Source organism: Pelodiscus sinensis, chromosome 30 (assembly GCF_049634645.1).
Source record: "Pelodiscus sinensis isolate JC-2024 chromosome 30, ASM4963464v1, whole genome shotgun sequence".
Taxonomy (NCBI): domain Eukaryota; kingdom Metazoa; phylum Chordata; order Testudines; family Trionychidae; genus Pelodiscus; species Pelodiscus sinensis.
Window position 1 is genome coordinate 14032386 of NC_134740.1, and position 20111 is coordinate 14052496.

The 20111-nt window shown below is 50.6% G+C and overlaps 3 protein-coding genes across 3 annotated transcripts; all 3 read right to left on the bottom strand.

Annotated features, from left to right (window-relative positions):
- Positions 1–946: 946 nt before the first annotated feature.
- LOC102454884 (olfactory receptor 12D1-like) lies at positions 947–1960 on the bottom strand. Its single transcript, XM_075912191.1, has one exon. The coding sequence runs from the start codon at positions 1958–1960 to the stop codon at positions 947–949; it is 1014 nt and encodes a 337-aa protein (XP_075768306.1).
- Positions 1961–8632: 6672 nt separating this feature from the next.
- On the bottom strand, positions 8633–9574 carry LOC102455142 (olfactory receptor 12D1-like). The gene has a single exon (XM_006122749.2). The coding sequence runs from the start codon at positions 9572–9574 to the stop codon at positions 8633–8635; it is 942 nt and encodes a 313-aa protein (XP_006122811.2).
- A 5147-nt stretch (positions 9575–14721) lies between these two features.
- On the bottom strand, positions 14722–15663 carry LOC102455388 (olfactory receptor 12D1-like). The gene has a single exon (XM_006122750.2). It carries the CDS (start codon positions 15652–15654, stop codon positions 14722–14724), a length of 933 nt encoding a protein of 310 aa, XP_006122812.2. The 5' UTR covers positions 15655–15663.
- Between the last annotated feature and the right edge of the window lie 4448 nt (positions 15664–20111).

Genomic DNA, 20111 nt, shown 5'->3' on the forward strand with positions numbered 1-20111 from the left:
ACTAACTGCCCACGTCTTCACGCGGCAGGGACCCGGTAGTTCAAAATAAAGCCCAGCGACCGTCTGGGAAGATGCAAATCAAGCGCGGGATATTTAAATCCCGGGCTTGATTTGCAACTTCGAATGCCTACTTTAGCCTCCCTAGTTCGAACTAGGGGGCTAGTGTAGACATACCCTTAGAGATTTTTCCATGGTTGGTGGCATGGAACCAAAGGGGGCAGATAAAAACAGGCCTGGCCCTTGGGGACAGTGGCACACGACGAAGGCTTGGGCAATAATTTTTGACGGGGGGAGCGACTCCCAAGATTTTGGTAAGCGGTTGAGGGCCGCTCTCTTCATGGTATGAATGCAGGAAATGCGGGGTGTAGGAGTGCAGAAGGCAACTTGGGATGAGGGACTGGGGTTCAGGAGGTAGACTGGAGTCTGGGAGGGAGTTTGGGTGAAGGAAGTGGCTGTGACTGGGGCTCAGGGTTTTGGAATGTGACCTAGGGTAGATGGGGATTGAGATCTGGGGTAGGAGATCGAGGTGTCAGGGAGGGAGTACGAGTTTATGTCAAGTAGCGGGGCAGGCGTGTGGGGCAGAAGGTCGCCTTCCTGTAGAGCTGAAGAGTTGCAGAGCTTAAAATGTTTCTGTCTGCTTGGCCATGTTCATGAGTGAGTGAGCAGCCTGTTTCATGGCTGCCTGTTATTCAAACAAGCAGCCTCCATTGGCTAGTGTCTGTCCAAAAACCCGCCACTGAGATTATGCTGGAGCAGTGTCTGAATCTTCCCCCCTCCCCGCCGGACTCCATTAGAAAGCGCCCCTCAGCAGCATTTCTGAGCGGTGTGTGGGGCGTCAAAGCAAGCAGCGAGCCTGCCTGGGGCTTGGTGAGCCAGATCCGGCCTGCGGGCCATGTTTTGCCCAGGCCTGTCCTAGTGTGACACCAGAAAGGATAAATAAATGGTTCTAAAAGTTGGTGGATCGACAAAAAGGGCAAGGCCTAAAACATAACTGCAGGGCTTTGGGTTCCACATCCTGCCTCCCTTTAAAGGGAAAGCCCTTTCTGTTCAGGGATTTCTTCAGGGCGGATTTCACCTCCTCGTTCCTCAGGGTGTAGATCAGAGGGTTGAGGACGGGGGTGACGATGCTGTACATGAGGGTGGGGATCATGTCTCTTTCGGAGGAGACCCCGGGAGAGGCAGCGATGTAGTTCCAGAGGACCGGCAGGTAGAACAGCGACACCACGGTGAGGTGGGAGGTGCAGGTGGAAAAGGCCTTTTTCCGGCTTTCCCGCGACTGGACCTTCAGGAGGAGGAAGGAGATGATGTAGAGGTAGGAGAGGAGCGTGAGGATGAAGGAGCTCAGACCGAGGACCGCGGCATCCACATTCACAAGGATCAGGTTGAGGCGGGTGCTGCCGCAGGCCAGGTCCAGCAGGGGTTTGATGTCGCAGAAGAAGTGGTGGAGACGATTGTGGCCACAAAACGGCAGTCGGGATGCCAAGACCGTGGTTATCAGGGCGTGCATGCAGCCGGTGGCCCAGCTGGCCACGGCCAGGAGCAGGCAGGCCCACGGGCTCATGACCAGCCTGTAGCGCAGCGGGTTGCAGATGGCCACGTAGCGGTCGTAGGACATGACGGCCAACAGGATGGCCTCGCTGCTGCCCAGGAGGTGGAAGAAGTGGAGTTGGGCCAGGCAGCCGGCGAAGGAGATGGCCTGGTGCCCGGAGAGGAAGCCAGCCAGCATCTTGGGCACGGTGACGGTGCAGTAGCAGATGTCCAAGCAGGAGAGATTGCCCAGGAAGAAGTACATGGGTTTGTGGAGCCGGGGCTCGGCTAAGACCACCGCTAAGATGGTTCCATTCCCCAGCAGGCTGGCCACGTAGAGCAGGAGGAAGAGAGGGAAGAGGAAAAGCTGTTGCCCCTGGAGGCTGGTCAGGCCGAGGAGGATGAAATGGCTCACTTCTGTGTGGTTCTCCATCGCTGGGGAGGTGAGAGAGGAGAAAGAGGGTGGTTCTCTGTTATCTCCCCAGACGTCCCGGTTTCCAAAGCACAGCCCCATATGGACACCTCCCAGCTGCTGTCCTGACTTCTATCTTGAAAATTAGCCAATGGTCCCACGTTTTTGTCAGCCTCCTCCCGTCACTACTCTTGAGTCCTGCTGCTGGCCAGATCCTTGCTCGCCAGCCGCCCGCCCACCCCTGAGTGGGGGGGGGTCCCGGGGTTGACCATGGGGGTGGGCGTGCGAGGCTGGTGGGCCAATCCCCCCAGCCCTCCGCTGGCTCATCAGTGCTGCGTGCCCCCCACTCGGCCTGTTTCCAGCCAACACTGGTTGTGGGGGCTGGTCACGCGTCACCTCTGCTCCCCCCTCCATTAGCCCTGTCCATGACCCCCCCCTGCACACAATCCTCTCTCTGCAGTGCCCCCTCACCCCCTCAATCCTCCTGCTCCACCATGGCCCCCCGCAGGGTGTGTCCCGCTCCCAGCGCTGTGCGGAGAACCAGCCCCGGGTCGGGTCTTTCGGCTCAGCATCCTCGCTGGCCAGCTCCTTCCTCCCCCACTGCTTCTAGCTGGGCTGCCTCCCAAGGAAAGATCCAGACCCCTTGGCTCAGGAAACTGGCATGTGTCAAAGCCCCAGACTGTGCTTGCCTGGGGAAGAGTCTCTGCCCCCTCCCCAGCTGAGCAGTGCTGTGGGGGGAGGGAAGCTATTTCCAGCTTGTTTGTGTCCGAAACCTGCAGGTTCCCTTCCCACACGGTTTCTGCCCTAGGTCCTGCCCCCTGGGGTGTGGGGCTGTTTTCACCCACCCCGGCTGAGTCCCCTCTCTGGCCGGGTTTGCTGGAGCCCCTGCAGCCAGTTCCCCGGGGCGCAAGGCACCCTTCGGACTTAACCCCTTCCTGCCCGCACTATTGCCAGGGGACAGCCGTGGCTGGGTTGTGTCGGTGGCCAGCAGAAACCTGGAGGTGTCAGCTGCCTTTCTGTGGGCTTCTAGCCACAGGGCGAGGGGAGGAGGGAAGAGCTGACCTGTGCAAAGACACGGGCTGGGTCGTCCCTACCCTCACCTGCTCCCAAGCTGCCCCTCCCACCACCATGCTCTGGGGGGAACCCCACAGAATTTTGGGGGACGGGCTCCCTGCATGTTGCCTGAAGGAGACACAGCTCAAGGTACCAGGAGAGATGGGTCTGTCTTCTAGACTGGAAAGCTCTGGACAGGGAGATTTGGATTATATTCGTCGCCCACCCCCATGCTTGTGTAGGACAGGAGTGTGTGTGTGTGTGTGTGTGTGTGTGTGTGTGTGTGTGTGTGTGTGTGTGCGCGTGTAACCTCTCCCCATGCAAACCTTAACGAATAGGAGGTGACTAAAAAGACTCCACCTGCCCAGTAATTCCTTTTAACCAGGGCTCAGTCCATCAGAGGTTAATTTGCATATTGGTGCTGCATGGTTCTGATCGATTGCCACGGAACTCGCTTGATTACAGAAATTTTAGCAGGTGTCCCGTATTCAGCCGAGGGACATTGGGTCACCCCACACTAGCTGCCTAAATACCGTCACCAATCTGACCCTAGGTGCAGTTCTCGTCTGTTTGTCCTCTGCTGTGGATTTACTGTTGTCACTTATGCTAGTGGGGAGAGGGAGGAAAAAGCTGCCGGGTCCCCATTCAGCCAAGGGAAATAGGGTCACCTTATATCTACCTATCTAGAGCGATTGGGTGTGTGGCTGCATTGGTGAACATTTGAAAAGAAGGAGATGCCAGATGCCTTGGCAACCTTAACTCTACCCTGGTAACCTTAACTCTGCCCCTTGTGCAGCCATCTAGTTCACTCCAAAAAAGCAAGGATTGTGTGGGAGAAAATGGTGCAGCTACATTCATTCCCACCTTGCATCCACATCTCCATGCTAACTTGGCTTCAGCCAGCATGTTGCCAATAGCACAGGAACTATGCTACCACAGGCGAGGGCAAACAGCAGGAGGAGCTAAATGACCCCAAATATTTGGAGTCTGAGTAGGATTGTACAGTTGGTGACTAGCCTCCTGCCCAGGCTACTGCAGTGATGCTGTTATTTTAGAGCTAGTGTGGGGATGTCTATGTGAGCTGAGATTTGCACCCCAAGCTCCAAGTGTGGTTCCTGTGAGGCAACAGGGTGCCCTTGCAACCAACAGGGCTAACCATGAATTAGTAGGAGCATCGCCAGCTCCTACATTGCCCAGGGAGGTTGTGGAATCTCCATCTCTGGAGATATTGAAGAGCAGGTTGGACAGACGCCTGTCAGGGATGGGCTAGACCAGTGCTTCTTAAACTTTTTAAGACAAGGAACACCACGGATTTCTTTGTTGAGCAAAAAAAAAAAAAAGTTCACCTGCCCCTTTAAGGGCAGCCATTTTGAACTCTGTTATTTTGAACACAATTTAAGAAACACTGGTCTAGATGATGCTTGGTCCTGCCATGAGGACGGGGGACTGGACTTGATGACTCTCGCAGTCCCTGCTAGTTCTAGTATGCTATGGTTCTATGATCTCCTTAAAGACCAGCCACTCAAATTCACTCAGCCTAGTATTTGGACCACTCGAATTTTGATACAAGCACTTAAGGGTGGGTCAATATTTAGTTGTCTGCCGGATGGGACCCTTTCATTTGACTGTTTCCCTTTCAGCTCTTACCACGACTTTATCAGCATCTCGCCTCTCTTCATCACTAGAGTACCGAGACGCCCCGTTAATTAACCCTCTACTACGAGACGTCTCTGTCCAAACTGTCTGCTCCAAAGGACCCGTCCACATTCCCCCAACCTCTCGCTCAACAGCTCCTCTGTGATCTTTTGCATTTTAATTTTCCTTTGCAAACATTTTAGTTCATAGACTTTAAGGCCAAAAAGGACCATTAGGGTCCTTGCCTAACCTCCTGTAGCTCACCACCAAACGTTACCTACCCACTCTTGTAATAGACCCATGATTTACACGTGTCCTGATTGAACGGCTTAAAATGACTGAGACTAACAGAGAATCTGCTACTTGCTCTAGTTTAAACAAGCCGCCCCACAGTACACGAGAGAGCCAAAAAAACCCAGAGTCTCTGCCAATTTGATCGGGAGAGAAATTTTTCCTGCACCAGGTACAATGATATTTTTGCCCCTTTCTCCACTGTTCCAATATCTCTCGTGTTGCTGCTGCTGGTCCAAAAATCAGGAGTCATCTCCTGTGGACACCGTCCAACGGCAACCAGAATGAAAAGCAAAGTTGGAGAGACTGAGAAAGGCATGGAAAAAAGGAGAAGAAAGGAAGCTAGGAAGGAAGGAAGGAGGAATGCTGATTTCCAAGCCTAAGAACTCTCTGAGATTTTCCCTCTGCAGATAAAGACACGGGAATTGTTATAATATCTTTGTTCTGTATCATACCTGAGTACACGGGAATGCCGCTTCAAGCTGAAATAGAAAAACGGTGTAGGACGAAGTCCGCTGGGGGGAAATTTCAGAGATGAGTAAACTGCTTGCTCCGCAAACCTTGATGGCCGTGGAGGTGAGACAGGTTTTTATTAGTCACACCCACATTGTGAGCAGAGAAATTTCCTTCCATCTGACACTTCTTCTGGGACCGAATCGTGGCCTCACTGGAGAATTTCCAGCTGGAAAGCAAACAAGACCAACATTTCCTGGAAAGATGGAGTCTACCAATTTGGGAGGACAAGAACTGATGGAAAAGCATGAAGAATGGCAAATATTTTGCTACTATTTTTCACTCGCCAACCTTGTCAATTTCATTAACCAAAAGTTCCTTTTTTTAAAAAGTAAGAAACACCTCTATCTGCACTGATTAGCCTCAGTGAGGGTGTGTCTACACTGCACCGTTATTTTGAGAGAACTAGCGTTATTTAAAAATAACAATGCACGTGTCTACACAACCATTCCATTATTTCGAAATTATTTCGAAATAACCGACGGCTTATTCCCAAATCTGTAAACCTCATTCTACGAGGAATAACGCCTATTCTGAAATCCCTATTTCGAAATAAGGCATGTGTAGATGCTCCATCGCTGATATTTTGGAATAACTCCTCATCAGGGCCATTCTAAGTTCTTCCTCCCCAGTGCTGCCTGGGCGTCTACATTAGGTAAGCTGGCCTCAGAATAATTTTGAGGCTTCCCTGCAACGTAGATGTGGTATTTTGGAATAACTATTCTGGAATAGCTTATTTCAAAATAGCTGTGCAGTGTTGATGTACCCTTACAGTATTCTGTCCAGTTCTGGACACCATGTTTCAGGAAAGAGGTGGAGACATTGGAGAAGGTCCAGAAAAGCAACAAAAATTATTAAAGGTTTAGAAGAAATGAGTTGTGAGGGAAGACTGAAAGAACTGGGCTTGTTTAGTTTGGAAAGGAGAAGACTGAGAGGGAACGTGATAGCAGCTTTCAAGTACCTGAAAGGCTATTACAAGGAGGAGGGAGAAAAATTGCTCTTGGTGACCTCTGAGGATGGGAAAAGCAGCAATGGGCTTAAATTGCAAGGGAGGTTTCGGTTGGACATTAGGAAAAACTTCCTAACTATTGGGGTAGTTAAGCACTGGAATAAATTGCCCAGGGAGGTTGTGGAATCTCCATCACTGGAGATATTGAAGAGCAGGTTGGACAGACACTTGTCAGGGATGCTCTAGATGGTGCTTGGTCCTGCTGTGAGGGCAGGGGATGGGACTAGATGACCTCTGAGGTCCCTTCCAGTTCTAATGTTCTTTGATCCTATTCTAGTAGCGGTTGCGGATGGAAGGGGCATGAGGTGAGAATGAAGCTATCAGGTCGCATGACAATCAATGACTTTCAGTGGGCATTTGCCATACAAGATAACCGATGGATGAGCATCTGAAGAGAACTGACTAGGAGTAAATCTGGCTCTGACGTTCGGGGCTCACAGCGTATTTCCATGGCTATTTCGGCAATGGAAGAGGCAGATACGCCCTTCCACTTCGCTGCACGTCGGCCTCTCTGGACTCCAGACCTTCTGCCCTATTGAACAAACCATTCTGCATTCTAACTCTGTCCTCCCACGTTCCTGGAGCCTCCTCTCTCGATGCCAGCTGCAAATTGGAAGGTCACTCCTTCTAAGGCAGTAGTAGAAACACTGTAGGCCAGACCCCTGTGCGACTCTCCAGGAGTCGTCCGGCCAGGCTGACCGTGATTCTCTGACAAACTGTGAAGAACAGGACTGTAATAGGGCTCAAAAAAGAGCTAGATAGATTCATGGAGGTTGGGACCATCAATGGCTGTTAGCCAAGATGGGCAGGGATGGGGTCCCCGGCCTCTGTTTGTCAGAGGCTGGGAATGGGTGACGGGGAGGGATCTTCACCCATTGTGAGTGGTGTGGAGAGGGTGAATAAAGAAAAGTTATTTATTAGTTCCCATAACAGAAGAACTAGAGGACACCAAATGAAATTAATGGGCAGCAGGTTTAAAACTAATAAAAGAAAGTTCTTCTTCACACAGCACATAGTCAGCCTATGGAACTCCTTGCCACAAGAGGCTGAGAAGGCTAGAATTATAACAGAGTTTAAAGGGAAGCTAGATACATTCATGGAGGTTAGGTCCATAAAAGGCTATTAGCCAGGGGATAAAATGGTGTCCCTGGCCTCTGTTCGTCAGAGGCTGGAGAGGGATGGCAGGAGACAAATCACTTGATCATTATCTCCGTTCCACCCCATCCGGGGCAGCTGGCACTGGCCACTGTCAGCAGACAGGCTACTGGGCTAGATGGACCTTTGGTCTGACCCAGTCTGGCAGTTCTTAAGTATTCTTTGAAAACTAACTTTCAACCAGTTATGCTCACATCTTACAGTCATTCCCTGTGGTCCCTAGTCCATGGTTTGGGGATGTGGCCACCAAGAAAGACTGTGTCAAATACCTTAATGAAGACAGAATATTTCACATCTACTGTGTCCCCTCCACTAAGCCAGGAACTTCATCAAAGAAGGAAATGAGCTTGCTTTGACACTGAGGTGGTGCCGGGTCAGAATGTAAAGGTTTCACCCCACCCCCCTCCCGAAAACTCTTCCCCAATGTGTTGCCAATGGCTTCTTGTTCTTGACCATCCGTGCTGGCTCTAACCTCAATTTGATGACTATTATAATTATAGAGAAAATAAATCGAAGAATTTCACATCCAAACTTTAATTTCTGGAATTACATAAACAGGGCATCCATTTAACCTTAACTCTGCCCTATTACAGAGTTTTCCAACTTCCCAGAGAGTCAAAGCTGAGTGAAATATTATGCATGGGTACCATTTGAACAATTGTGTTTATTTTATGTCATTAACAATCATTCTCCCTTGGTCTCCCCCACATTATGTCTTTAACTCCAAGTTACTCCAACAGCGGACAGTAAAATGAAGTTAAGGTTAACAGTATATGTCAGTAACGTAGGAATAAACATATTACAAAGACGTTATAATTTCTCCCCAAAGGATCAGAGGGTAATCACCATTATAATGAAACAAAATCCAAATATTTAACAAGAAATGGCATTTGTGTTCCTACGTAATCTTATTTCTGCCCTGCAGTGACGCCAATAAGGGAAAATTAGGTGAAAAAAGTAAAGTCATATTGTGTTTAAATAAATCTCTGTGTCCACAAACATTAAAATATTGTAATTGTTTTTCCCCTTCATTTAATTCATGTCCTTCTAGGGAAGAGTTTTCGCTTTAGGACTTTTTTGAGTGCTGATTTCACCTCCTCGTTCCTCAGAGTGTAGATCAGAGGGTTGAGGACGGGCGTGACGATGCTGTACATGAGGGTGGGGATCATGTCTCTTTCGGAGGGGAAACCCGGCGAGGAAATCATGTAGTTGCCAAGGACCGGCACGTAGAACAGAGACACCACGGTAAGGTGGGAGGTGCAGGTGGAAAAGGCCTTTCTCCGGCTTTCCCGCGACTGGACCTTCACAAGGAGGAAGGAGATGATGCAGAGGTAGGAGAGGAGCGTGAGGAGGAAGGAGCTCAGGCCGAGGACCGCGGCATCCACGTTGAGCAGGGCCAGGTTGAGGTGGGTGCTGCCGCAGGCCAGGCTGAGCAGGGGTTTGATGTCGCAGAAGAAGTGGTGGACGCGGTTGGAGCTGCAGAAGCGCAGCCGGGAGGCCATGACCGTGGTCATCAAGGCATGGAGAAAACCAGTGGCCCAGCTGGCCGCGGCCAGGAGCAGGCAGGCCCGCGGGCTCATGACCACTGTGTAGCGCAGCGGGTTGCAGATGGCCACGTAGCGGTCGTAGGCCATGACGGCCAACAGGATGGCCTCGCTGCTGCCCAGGAGGTGGAAGAAGTAGAGTTGGACCAGGCAGCCGGCCAAGGAGATGGCCTGATGCTGGGAGAGGAAGCCAGCCAGCATCTTGGGCACAGTCACGGTGGAGAAGCAGATGTCCAGGCTGGAGAGGTTGCCCAGGAAGAAGTACATGGGGGTGTGGAGCCGGGGCTCGGCTAAGACCACCGCTATGATGGCCCCGTTCCCCAGCAGACTGGTTGTGTAGAGCAGGAGGAAGAGAGGGAAGAGGAAGTACTGTAGCTCCAGGACATTGGTCAGGCCAAGGAGAACAAACTCCCGCACCTCTGTCTGGTTCTCCATCGCGGGGGGCTGGAACGGAGAGAGACACAAGAATCGTTCCAATTCGTATTCCAACACGCACTTTCTACCCACAGTCTCAGTGGATCTGGCGGTTATTACGTCCCCTCCCAGTGTTGTGATGAGTTCGTATTTCCTTCCACAGGCAGGGAAGGGCGGCAGAGAGAAGCCAGGTATTAGACACACGTCTCCATTGATTTTTTGAGTGTAAAGTTACGCACTTGAAAGTAAGGACATGTCAGAACAACTGCTACTCCCCATGCAACCGCCTCCCCTTCTGCATCCATCCCATGCCCCGAGGAAGGCAAGAAAACAGTATCTGTCAATGGCATGAAATCCTGTAATATCACGCGTAGGACCAAAGGGGCTGAATGCAATAGCAACTATACACCTGGCATGTCCTAACCACCTAGGGTGGAGGAGACTTTGACGCCTAATTGACACTTCTGTACGTAGGTTGGAACTTTTTTTTGGCATGAATTCTATGATGTGCCGCTCTAATGAAGATATGAAAGACACGCAAACTTTCATTTCTGGAATTACATAAACAAGGACTCTATTTCGCCTTAACTCTGCCTCACACCGAATTTTCCCACTGCCCAGAGAGTCAAAGCTCCATGAAATATTATGAATAAGGAGATGGTGGAGGCCAGGACTTTAACAGGGTTCAAAAAAGAGCTAGATACATTCAGGAAGGAGAGGTCCACCTATGGCTATTAGTCACGATGGGTAGAGAGGTTCTGGTCGCTCTCTTTGGGGCACCTGGCATTGGCCACTGTGGACAGACAGGACGCTGGACTGGATGGACCATTGGTCTGACCCAATGTTCTGATGATTTGAGTAATTGTATTGATTTTCTGTGATTATTGATCATTCGCCTTTGGCTCTCCCGATTGTGTTTCTAACTCAAAGAGTCTCCAACAGCAGATACACAGATCCAATGGAGTTCTGGCTTAGCCTTGTGTTCTGCAGCCAAGACTCCTGCTGCTTGGTCAGTAGCTGGTGTCAGGAGAAGACTCTAACGGAAGAGGACGGGGCATGCGGGATGAGGCCTGGGGCAGGGGCATAGAGACAGCTGGGGAAAGACCAGAGCGATTCTCTTTCTTCCTGCCCTTCCACCCCCAATGCTCAGGCAGCAGGAAGAAAGTCCATTACCTCAGGCACCGCTGCTTCCAAAATCCAGAAACCCGCTCATATCGTCTGCGCACCATGCGGCTGATTATCGAACGAAACCGAGAAACCGGATGGAGCGAGAGAGGAGTGGAAAAAAAAGAACTCTCCCGAAGAACGATACGACAGGGAAGGAAGACGGAGAATTGCAGCGTCTGAGTGCACGCTGCTGTTTTGCTTCTCTGGAGAAAGAAGAGTGGGATTGTTATAAACTCTTCAGTCCCGTCACGTACCCAAGTCAACTGGATTCCTCTTGAAGAAAAAAATATAACAACAAGGAGGGTTGAAATGTGAAAATTAAAAGCGGCTCAGACTCTGCACAGAAAGCTTATGTGACCAAGCCTCCTTTTTATCATCGGCACGGTCTGAAGTGCCACCTTCCCAGCTGGGAAATTGCTCCCCTCCGGCAGCTCTTCTGGGACCCCGTTCTCGAGTCAGCAGAGGATTGGGTGTTTTGAAAACAAAACAAGACTGGTTCTTGCTGGAGACACTGGAGATCGGCAATAGCGTGAGGACCGGAGTCGGTTGAAACACAGAAAGAAGAGCAACTGATTTGCAAATAATTTCATGAGCGGAATTAGCCCCAATTTCTCTACCCAGCATTTGAGCCCTGCAGTTATTTGAGGTGAGAGATTAGGAAAAGCCACCTGCTCCTATTAAAAGCAAGGGATATGATTGAAAGTATCAAAGTACTGAAGAAATATTAATGCCCAGGTCTTATTAAAATTGCTGACTCCCATTGACAGGTAGATCCACGGGCCTCCTTGAAAATTCCAGATACACTGAGATCGACAGAAACCAGAACTGAGGTCAAAGCACCCGAACAGAACTAAATTTGGTAAACTCCATCTCCAGAGCTCATGGGTTACAACATATTTCCAAAAATATTTAGGCACCTACTGATGCAGCTGAACACCCACTGGGTTTTCCACAAGGTCCTAAGTGAGTTAGGCACCTGGCCCCGTTTGCGCTCACCTAACGTTGGTACCTGGCAACATAATGGAGCAAATGATCAAACCGTCAATTTGGAGGCATCTCGTCTGGATTTGTGGAGGACGAAGTTGTCATACTGACAGGGTAACATCTCTCTCGGCCGGGATGTCCAGCAACTTCCATGGTCCAGTAGGATCATGGACATCGCTGGACTAGAGTGTCTTGGTGGAGAGTAGAGACAGTGGTCTACCCCGGCACAGTGGTCTACTCCGGAGTGGTCTACAGTGGTCTACTCCGGCAAGGCCTGGAGCCCTGGGACTTTCCCCCCACTCCCTAATTTGGCTATATAATTGCCCTTCTTTGTTTCTCTAGGATCTCACCATCTTCGGAGAGCTCTCATAGATAACCACTCATGGTACTGAAACGGCTCCAGTTCGTTCTCGATGTATTCTAGGATGGCGTCCATGAGTCCTTGCCGACTTCTATTATCTAACCTCCTCTTCTGCATTGGATGGAGATCCTTCCCCTTTGTTGCTAACACTAAGGGGATGTCTACACCGCAAAGTTCTTTCACGAGACCAGAGGTGTCCCGAAATAGTGACCCCGCGTCTTTTGTACACGTTCACAATTTCGAAATATAGCGGAAGCGTTATTCCGCCATCCCTGTAAACCTCGTTGGACGAGGAGCGCGGGATGGCTTGAAAGAGTGCAGTATTTCGAAATTTGGCGCTGTGTAGAGCATCGTGACAGCCAAATGACGAAAAAAGCTATTTCAGAATAGACTCAAAAAAAGCTATGCAATTTGCATAGCACAAATTGCGCATCTTGTTTACAGTGTAGATGCGCTCTAATTGTGTGACGCCTCAGTGGCTAGACATACCAAGGGGCTTTAGGCACCCACCTGACACTTTCAGCACCTAAATCCCAGAATCTGGCCTGGTCAGGTCTGTGAAACCCCCTCCCAGCAGTGGGCAAAAACAGGAGATGCCTAAATTTGAGTGCAAAAAACTTGGGCATCTAAGTTCCCCGGGCATCTAAAGTTTCTTCCTTTGGGCAGGCAAACTGCAGCCTTAGGCTATGTCTAGACGGCAGCCCTCTCTCGGCAGAGGGATGCAAATCAAGCACTTCAAAAGTGCAAATGAAGCCGGGATTTAAATATCCCATGCTTCATTTGCATAAACATGGCTGCCGCTTTTTTTTTCGAAACGGAGCTTTTTCGAAAAATAATCCGGCAGTCTAGACAAGGATCTTGCGGAAATACAACTCTTTTTTGAAAGATCCCTTTTCCATTAAAAGCATTTGCGGAAAAGAGCGTCTCGATTGGCATGGACGTTTTTCCACGAAAGCACGTTTTGCGGAAAAGCGTCTGTGCCAGTCTAGACGCGCTTTTGCGCAAGAAAGCCTCGATCACCATTTTCGCAATCGGGGCTTTTTTGCACAAAACAAATCTGAGCTGTCTACACTGGCCCTTTGGTGCAAACGGGACTTTTGCCCGAACGGGAGCAGCATAGCATTTCCGCAAGAAGCACTGATTTCAGACAGTAGGAAGTCAATGTTCTTGCGGAAATTCAAGCGGCCAGTGTAGACAACTGGCAAGTTTTTCCGCAAAAGCAGCTGCTTTTGTGGAAAAACTTGCCAGTCTAGACACAGCCGGGGTGTCTGGGAACCTCCCTCGTGACTTTTAGACCAGTGGTAACAGCACTCAATTGGGACATGAGAGACCAAGGTTCAAGTCCTCAACCAACTAAGCAGGAGAAGGGGTATAAACAGCAGCGTTCCTCGCCGCTCTGGGGCATGACGTAACCACGGGTTCACTGGGCGTAGGGGGTATCTCAACCCCTCCCATAGACACTGTTTCAGTTTGGATTGCGTAAGTAGGGGGGGGGAGAACAGAGGAGGGGAAACCTCTTCAGACAGGTTTGAATGATCCAAAATAAAGTAAGTGTCTAAATCCCAGAAGCTTAATTCAGGTTTGAGAAATCCCGATGTGTTCATTTCTAGAAATACATAAATAATGAATCAAAACAATGTTAATCCTGCTCTGTGGCAGAATTTTCCAAACTCACCAACATATTGTGCATGGACTATATTTCGATGATTGTATTAATGTCTGTGATTAATGGGCGTTCTCTCTTCCCCGCCATTGTGCTTCGAACTTAACGTTTTGCCATCACAGAAACTAAGATGGAGTTAATGTGTCGGATATATGTCAGTAATGTGGCGTAGGATACAGTCAAATATTTTTTTTATTTCTCCAAAATACTGATAGATTATCAATCATTAATGTTAAACAAAATCGGAATAGTTTATAAGAAATAAGTGACATTAAAGTACACACATAACCTTAACTCTGCCCCTTAAACAGATGAACATGAGAACATAAGAATGGCTGTACTGGGTCAGACCAAAGGTCCATCTAGCCCAGTCTGCTGACAGTGGCCAACACCAGGTGCCCCAGAGAGGGTGGACCAAAAACAATGATCAAGCGATTTGTTTCCTGCCATCCCTCTCCAGCCTCTGACAGACAGAGGCCAGGGACACCAATTCTATCCCCTGGCTACTTGCCTTTATGGGCCTAACCTCCATGAAATTATCTAGCTTCTCTTTAAATTATGTTATAGTCCCAGCCTTCACAGCCTCCTCTAGCAAGGAGTTCCACAGGTTGACTATGCGCTGTGTGAAGAACTTTCTTTTATTATTTTTAAACCTGCTACCCATTAATTTCATTTGGTGTCCGCTAGTTCTTCTATTATGGGAACTAATAAAAAACTTTTCTTTATCCGCCCTCTCCACACAATTCATGATTTTATAGACCTCTATCATATCCCCCCTCAGTCTCCTCTTTTCTAAACTGAAAAGTCCCAGTCGCTTTAACCTCTCTTCATATGGGACCCGTTCCAAACCCCTCATCATTTTAGTTGCCCTTAGATGAGGAAGGAGACGTATTTTTTAAATGGTGGGATGGTTTTAAAAACCTGTGGTAATCAAAGATGGAAGAGCTTCACTTGTAACTGAATGTGGTTTCTCTTCATTTAACTCATATCCCCTCAGGGAAAAGGTTTTCTGTTCAGGAATGTCTTCAGGGCGGATTTTACCTCCTCGTTCCTCAGGGTGTAGATCAGAGGGTTGAGGACGGGGGTGATGATGCTGTACATGAGGGTGGGGATCATGTCTCTTTCGGAGGGGAGACCTGGAAAGGAAATCATGTAGTTACTAATGGCCGGCAGGTAGAACAGAGACACCACGGTGAGGTGGGAGGTGCAGGTGGAAAAGGCCTTTTTCCGGCTTTCCTGTGACTGGACCTTCAGGAGGAGGAAGGAGATGATGTAGAGGTAGGAGAGGAGCGTGAGGAGGAAGGAGCTCAGACCGAGGACCGCGGCATCCACGTTGAGCAGGGTCAGGTTGAGGCGGGTGCTGCCGCAGGCAAGGTCTAGCAAGGGTTTGACGTCGCAGCAGAAATGGTGGACGCGGTTGGAGCGGCAGAAACGCAGCCGGGACGTCATGACCGTGGTCAAGAGGGCGTGAAGGAAGCCGCTGGCCCAGGTGGCCGCGGCCAGGAGCAGGCAGGCCCGCGGGCTCATGACCACTGTGTAGCGCAGCGGGTTGCAGATCGCCACGTAGCGGTCGTAGGCCATGACGGCCAATAGAACGGTCTCGCTGCTGCCCAGGAGGTGGAAGAAGTAGAGTTGGACCAGGCAGCCAGCGAAGGAGATGGCCTGGCGCTCAGAGAGGAAACCAGCCAGCAGCTTGGGCACGGCGACGGTGGAGAAGCAGATGTCCAGGAAGGAGAGGTTGCCCAGGAGAAAGTACATGGGTTTGTGGAGCCGGGGCTCGGCTAAAACCACCGCTATGATGGCCCCATTTTCCAACACATTGGCCATGTACAGCAGGAGGAAAAGGGGGAAGAGGAAAATCTGGAGCTCCTGGAGATCGGTGAGTCCGAGGAGGACGAAATCGCTCACCTCCGTCTGGTTCTCCATCGCCGAGGACGGGAGGGAGATGTGCTGTAGGGGAAGGAAACACAACAACCCTTGCAGTTTGCATTTCTAGCAGCACCTTGTTCCCAAAGGTTGCAGGGGACCTCCCCGTCATTGGATAAATCTTCCCAGGGAAATAGGTCACTCACTGGGTCTTGCCGTAAGGGCAGGGCACTGGACTCCATGACCTCTCGAGGTCTCTTCCAATTCTAGTGTTCAATGATAATGGGCAGCAGGTTCAAAACCAAAGGAAGTTTTTCTTCACACACACAAAAAAGCAAAACAAAACGCAGCGTTAACCTGTGGAACTCCTTGCCAGAGGATATTCGGAAGAGCAGGAATTTAACAAGGTTCAATAAAGAGCTAGATAAATTCCTGGAGGTTAGGTCCATCAATGGACATTAGCCAGGATAGGCAGGGATGGGTCCCTAGCCTCTGGAATGGGTGACAGGGGAGGGGTCACTGGATGGTTCCCTGTTCTGCTCCCTCCCTCGGGGACACCTGGCGCTGGCCGCTGTGGTCAGAGAGGACACTGGGCCGGGTGGACCTTTGGTCTGACTCCGTCTGGCGGTTCTTGTGTTGCTATGTTCCGAGGGCTGCTAAGGCTTGGTGCCCTCACTCTGCAGTTGTGGGAACGGAGCGAGAGGCAGTGAAATGTTTTCTCTCCAGCTGCAGCTGCAATGTTTTACTGGAGCCCTTGCAAGTAAGGGAACGCCAGCCACGCACAACGGCCCAGACACCTGTGAGGCGGCCCCTTGCGTCTCCAGCCTCTGCCCTGAACAAGGCAAGTGTCTGGGGGGAGAGGAGGCCTGAAACAGACACCCACGTACCACGGCCGGGTGCGTGGCCTGAGGCCTAGGCCGCAGGGGCCAAGACTTTGCCCCTAAAAAGCACAGGGAGGCTGAGCGAGAGGCAGGGCCTGCTCACAGGCTCCAGCAGGAGCAGGGCTGATGGGGTCACACACCAATTGGGACCAGGCCCAGGATGGGCGCATGTTCCAGAGGGGACGGGACAGAGCAGCTTGTGAGGAAACATCTCTGTACCAACGCACCCCACAGGCACACCCACAGATAGCAGACACACCCCACAGGTAGCAGAGACACCCCACAGGTAACAGACACACCCACAGGTAACAGACACACCCCACAGATAGCAGACACACCCCACAGGTAACAGACACACCCCACAGATAGCAGAGACACCCCACAGGTAACAGAGACACCCCACAGGTAGCAGACACACCCCACAGGTAGCAGACACACCCCACAGATAGCAGAGACACCCCACAGGTAACAGAGACACCCCACAGGTAACAGACACACCCCACAGGTAACAGACACACCTCACAGGTAACAGACACAACCCCACAGATAGCAGACACACCCCACAGATAGCAGACACACCCACAGGTAACAGACACACCCACGGGTAACCGACACACCTCACAGATTGCAGACACACCCACAGGTGAAAGAGAAACCCCACAAGTAACAGACACACTGCCCAGGTGAAAGACACACCCCAGATAACAGACACCCCCCACAGGTAACAGACACACCCACCGAAGCTCAGGAGAGGGTTTAAACCGACAGCATGTAAAGGTTATGGGTGGTACCCAGGTAACGTCAGTGGGCGGCAACCCAGGGGAGCTGTCTTGGTCCGGCCAAGGGGGCTGTACAAATCCCATGTTACTGACTGACTGAGTCACAGGACCCTAGAGCCCTAGAACCAGAAGGGACCTCGTGAGGCATCGAGTCCAGTCCCAGCCCTCACGACAGGACCCGGCACCATCTAGCCCATCCCTAACAGGTGTGTCCAACCTGCTCTTCAATGTCTCCAGGGATGGAAATTCCACAACCCCCCTCGGCAACTTATTCCCGTGTTTCACCACCCGGACCGGCAGGACGTTTTTCCCAATGTCCAACCCAGACCTCCCTGGCTGCCCCTTACAATGGAACGAGTCCGTCGTGACAAGCGCACCTGTGTGAGCCGAATTGTAGACACCTGGAAAAACCTAAAAAACCAGCCAATGGCCCTGCAGCCCCTTAGAGACTCACCAAAAATACTAGGGGCTGGCACCATGAGCTCCCGTGGGCACAACCCGCTTCTTCAGAGGTAGGACTACACAGCAGAGAAAGAGGGGAGACGGGGGGGAAAGAGACGAAACCCAAACTTGCCAAGTGAAGTGTGGGTATTCAGTGGGGCTGAGGAGATGTCTGGCCCCGGGAAACTCGGGCCGTGGTTCGTTTACAAGACACCTGGCTGGTGCCTTCGATCCTGCTCGGATTTTGTGGTCTGTGGGGGCTCTCCCCAAGACCACGTGCCCCCTCCCTCGTGTGTTAAGCTACCCCTGGAACGGCAGGCGCCAGTCCCTACTGGTGTTGCTGTAGCCACGCGAGGCCGTGGGGAGCAGAGGCATCATCCGGTCCCCACAATGGGATCTGGGACAGTTTCCATATGTGGCAGCCGGCCCATGTGCTCCTTGACCCCCCTGGCTGCCCGACTCTTTCCACCTGGGAACCACGCTCCCCTCTCCAAATGTGGACGGGGCCTGCGTGGTCCAAACTCAGTCCTGATGCAAACGCCCCAAAGAGCCGGCATTCGGGGTCCCAGGACACCAGGGCTATGTCTATCCTTGCGGGTTCTTACGCCAGAAATATGCAAATGAGGCTAAGTGTGGACTATCGCCGAGCCTCATTTGCATACCAAATGAGCCACGATTTTTGCAGAAGAGGCTCGTGCGCCAGAAGGCGCTGTCTACACCGCCCCTTCTCGCGCAACAGAACCCCTCTTGTGCAATGCCGTTACGCCGATTACTTTTCAGGAAGAACGGCGTTGCGCAAGAGGGGTTTTCTTGCGCAAGAAGGGGCCATGTAGACAGCTCCTTCTGGTGCAACAGCCTCTTTTGCAAAAATGGTGGCTCGTTAGGTATGCAAATAGGCTCAGCAATATTCCATGCTTAGCCTTATTTGCATATTACTGCTGCAAGAAGCCACGAGTGTAGACATAGCCTGGTGGTGTTTTCCCACTGCTGAGTTCAGTGTTTCACTCGGCAGCTTGAAAAATGTCCAGTCCCACAAGCGATTTGGTTGGGTTTGGGTTTTGGCCTCCGTTCTGTTACGTGTCATGGACTCTGGATACGGCCACGCTGTGGCTAAAAAGAAGTGGCCAGCCTGTGCGAGCTGGCTTGGGTTTGCGGGTCCGGGGCCAACATGCCGGTTTATTGAAACGTAGCTGTCGGGATTCGAGCTGGAGGGGGAAGCGTCCCAGAGATCAGGTTACAGCCCAAACTGGAACGGCTACACCGCAGTTCAACAACCCGGCAGCCCGAGCCTGGTGATACTGCATTAGCTGGCATAGGGTAGTTGTGGGGTTTAAATCTAGTGTCATCAACCTTTCGGACCAGAAAGGATCACAAAAATAATTGGATCTCACCTCCTGTGCATTGAAGGCTACTGACTCTCATTCACGTACTCCTGTTACACCGCTACCCTCTGGCTGAGTTTCTGACACCCTCAAATCATGGTTTAAAGACTTGAAGTTACTGAGAAATTCTCCACCGACGCTAGCTTAAACTGCAAACGACCCGTATCCCAGGCTGCTGAGGTAGGTGAAAAAATTGTCCTCGTCTCTACCAGTCTGCTGTGTGGGAAAATTCCTTCTTAATCCCAAACATAGTGGTCGGTTTCTCTTTCTTTCCACCCCTTCCATCCTCACCACTCTGGCTCCCAGGTAGTCCAGTACCTTGTGTGTTCTTGCTGCTGCTTCCAAGAGTCAGGAGTCAGCCTGGGTCCTCTGTAAATGAACCGACCGAAAACGGAACAAGAAAGAGAAAATGAGGAAATTGAGATAGAAATGTAGCCGTGTTAGTCTGGTGTAGCTGAAGCAAAATACAGGACTATGTAGCACTTTAAAGACTAACAAGATGGTTTATTAGATGAGCTTTCGTGGGCCAGACCCACTTCCTCAGATCAAAAAGCTCATCATCTAATAAACCATCTTGTTAGTCTTTAAAGTGCTACATAGTCCTGTATTTTGCGTGAGGAAATTGAGTGAGGGGATAGAAAGAAAGAAAGAAAGAAAGAAAGAAAGAAAGAAAGAAAGAAAGAAAGAAAGAAAGAAAGAAAGAAAGAAAGAAAGAAAGAAAGAAAGAAAGCAGAACATTCTGATGTTTTGCATCTCTGGATAAAGAAGCGTCAATTGTTATAAGCTATTCAGTTTCACAACATACCTGAGTACAGTGAATCCTTCTCCAAGCTGAAATAGTCTAACGCTGGGAGAAAGTATTTGGGAGGGGAGGGAAGGGGAAGGGAGTTCTCTCTGCAAACTGGGATGATTGTACAACTGAACTATCTTTTTATCATGGGCACGATATCAAAGCCACTCACCTTGTCAGCAGGAAAAGAGCCTCCCATCTGGGACAGAATCCTCCTACCCTCTGAGAATTTGGAGCTAGAATA

Bases quoted from the DNA above. Each gene is read 5' to 3' on its own strand.
- LOC102454884 (XM_075912191.1), bottom strand. From the start codon at position 1,960: ATGGAGAACCACACAGAAGTGAGCCATTTCATCCTCCTCGGCCTGACC.
- LOC102455142 (XM_006122749.2), bottom strand. From the start codon at position 9,574: ATGGAGAACCAGACAGAGGTGCGGGAGTTTGTTCTCCTTGGCCTGACC.
- LOC102455388 (XM_006122750.2), bottom strand. From the start codon at position 15,654: ATGGAGAACCAGACGGAGGTGAGCGATTTCGTCCTCCTCGGACTCACC.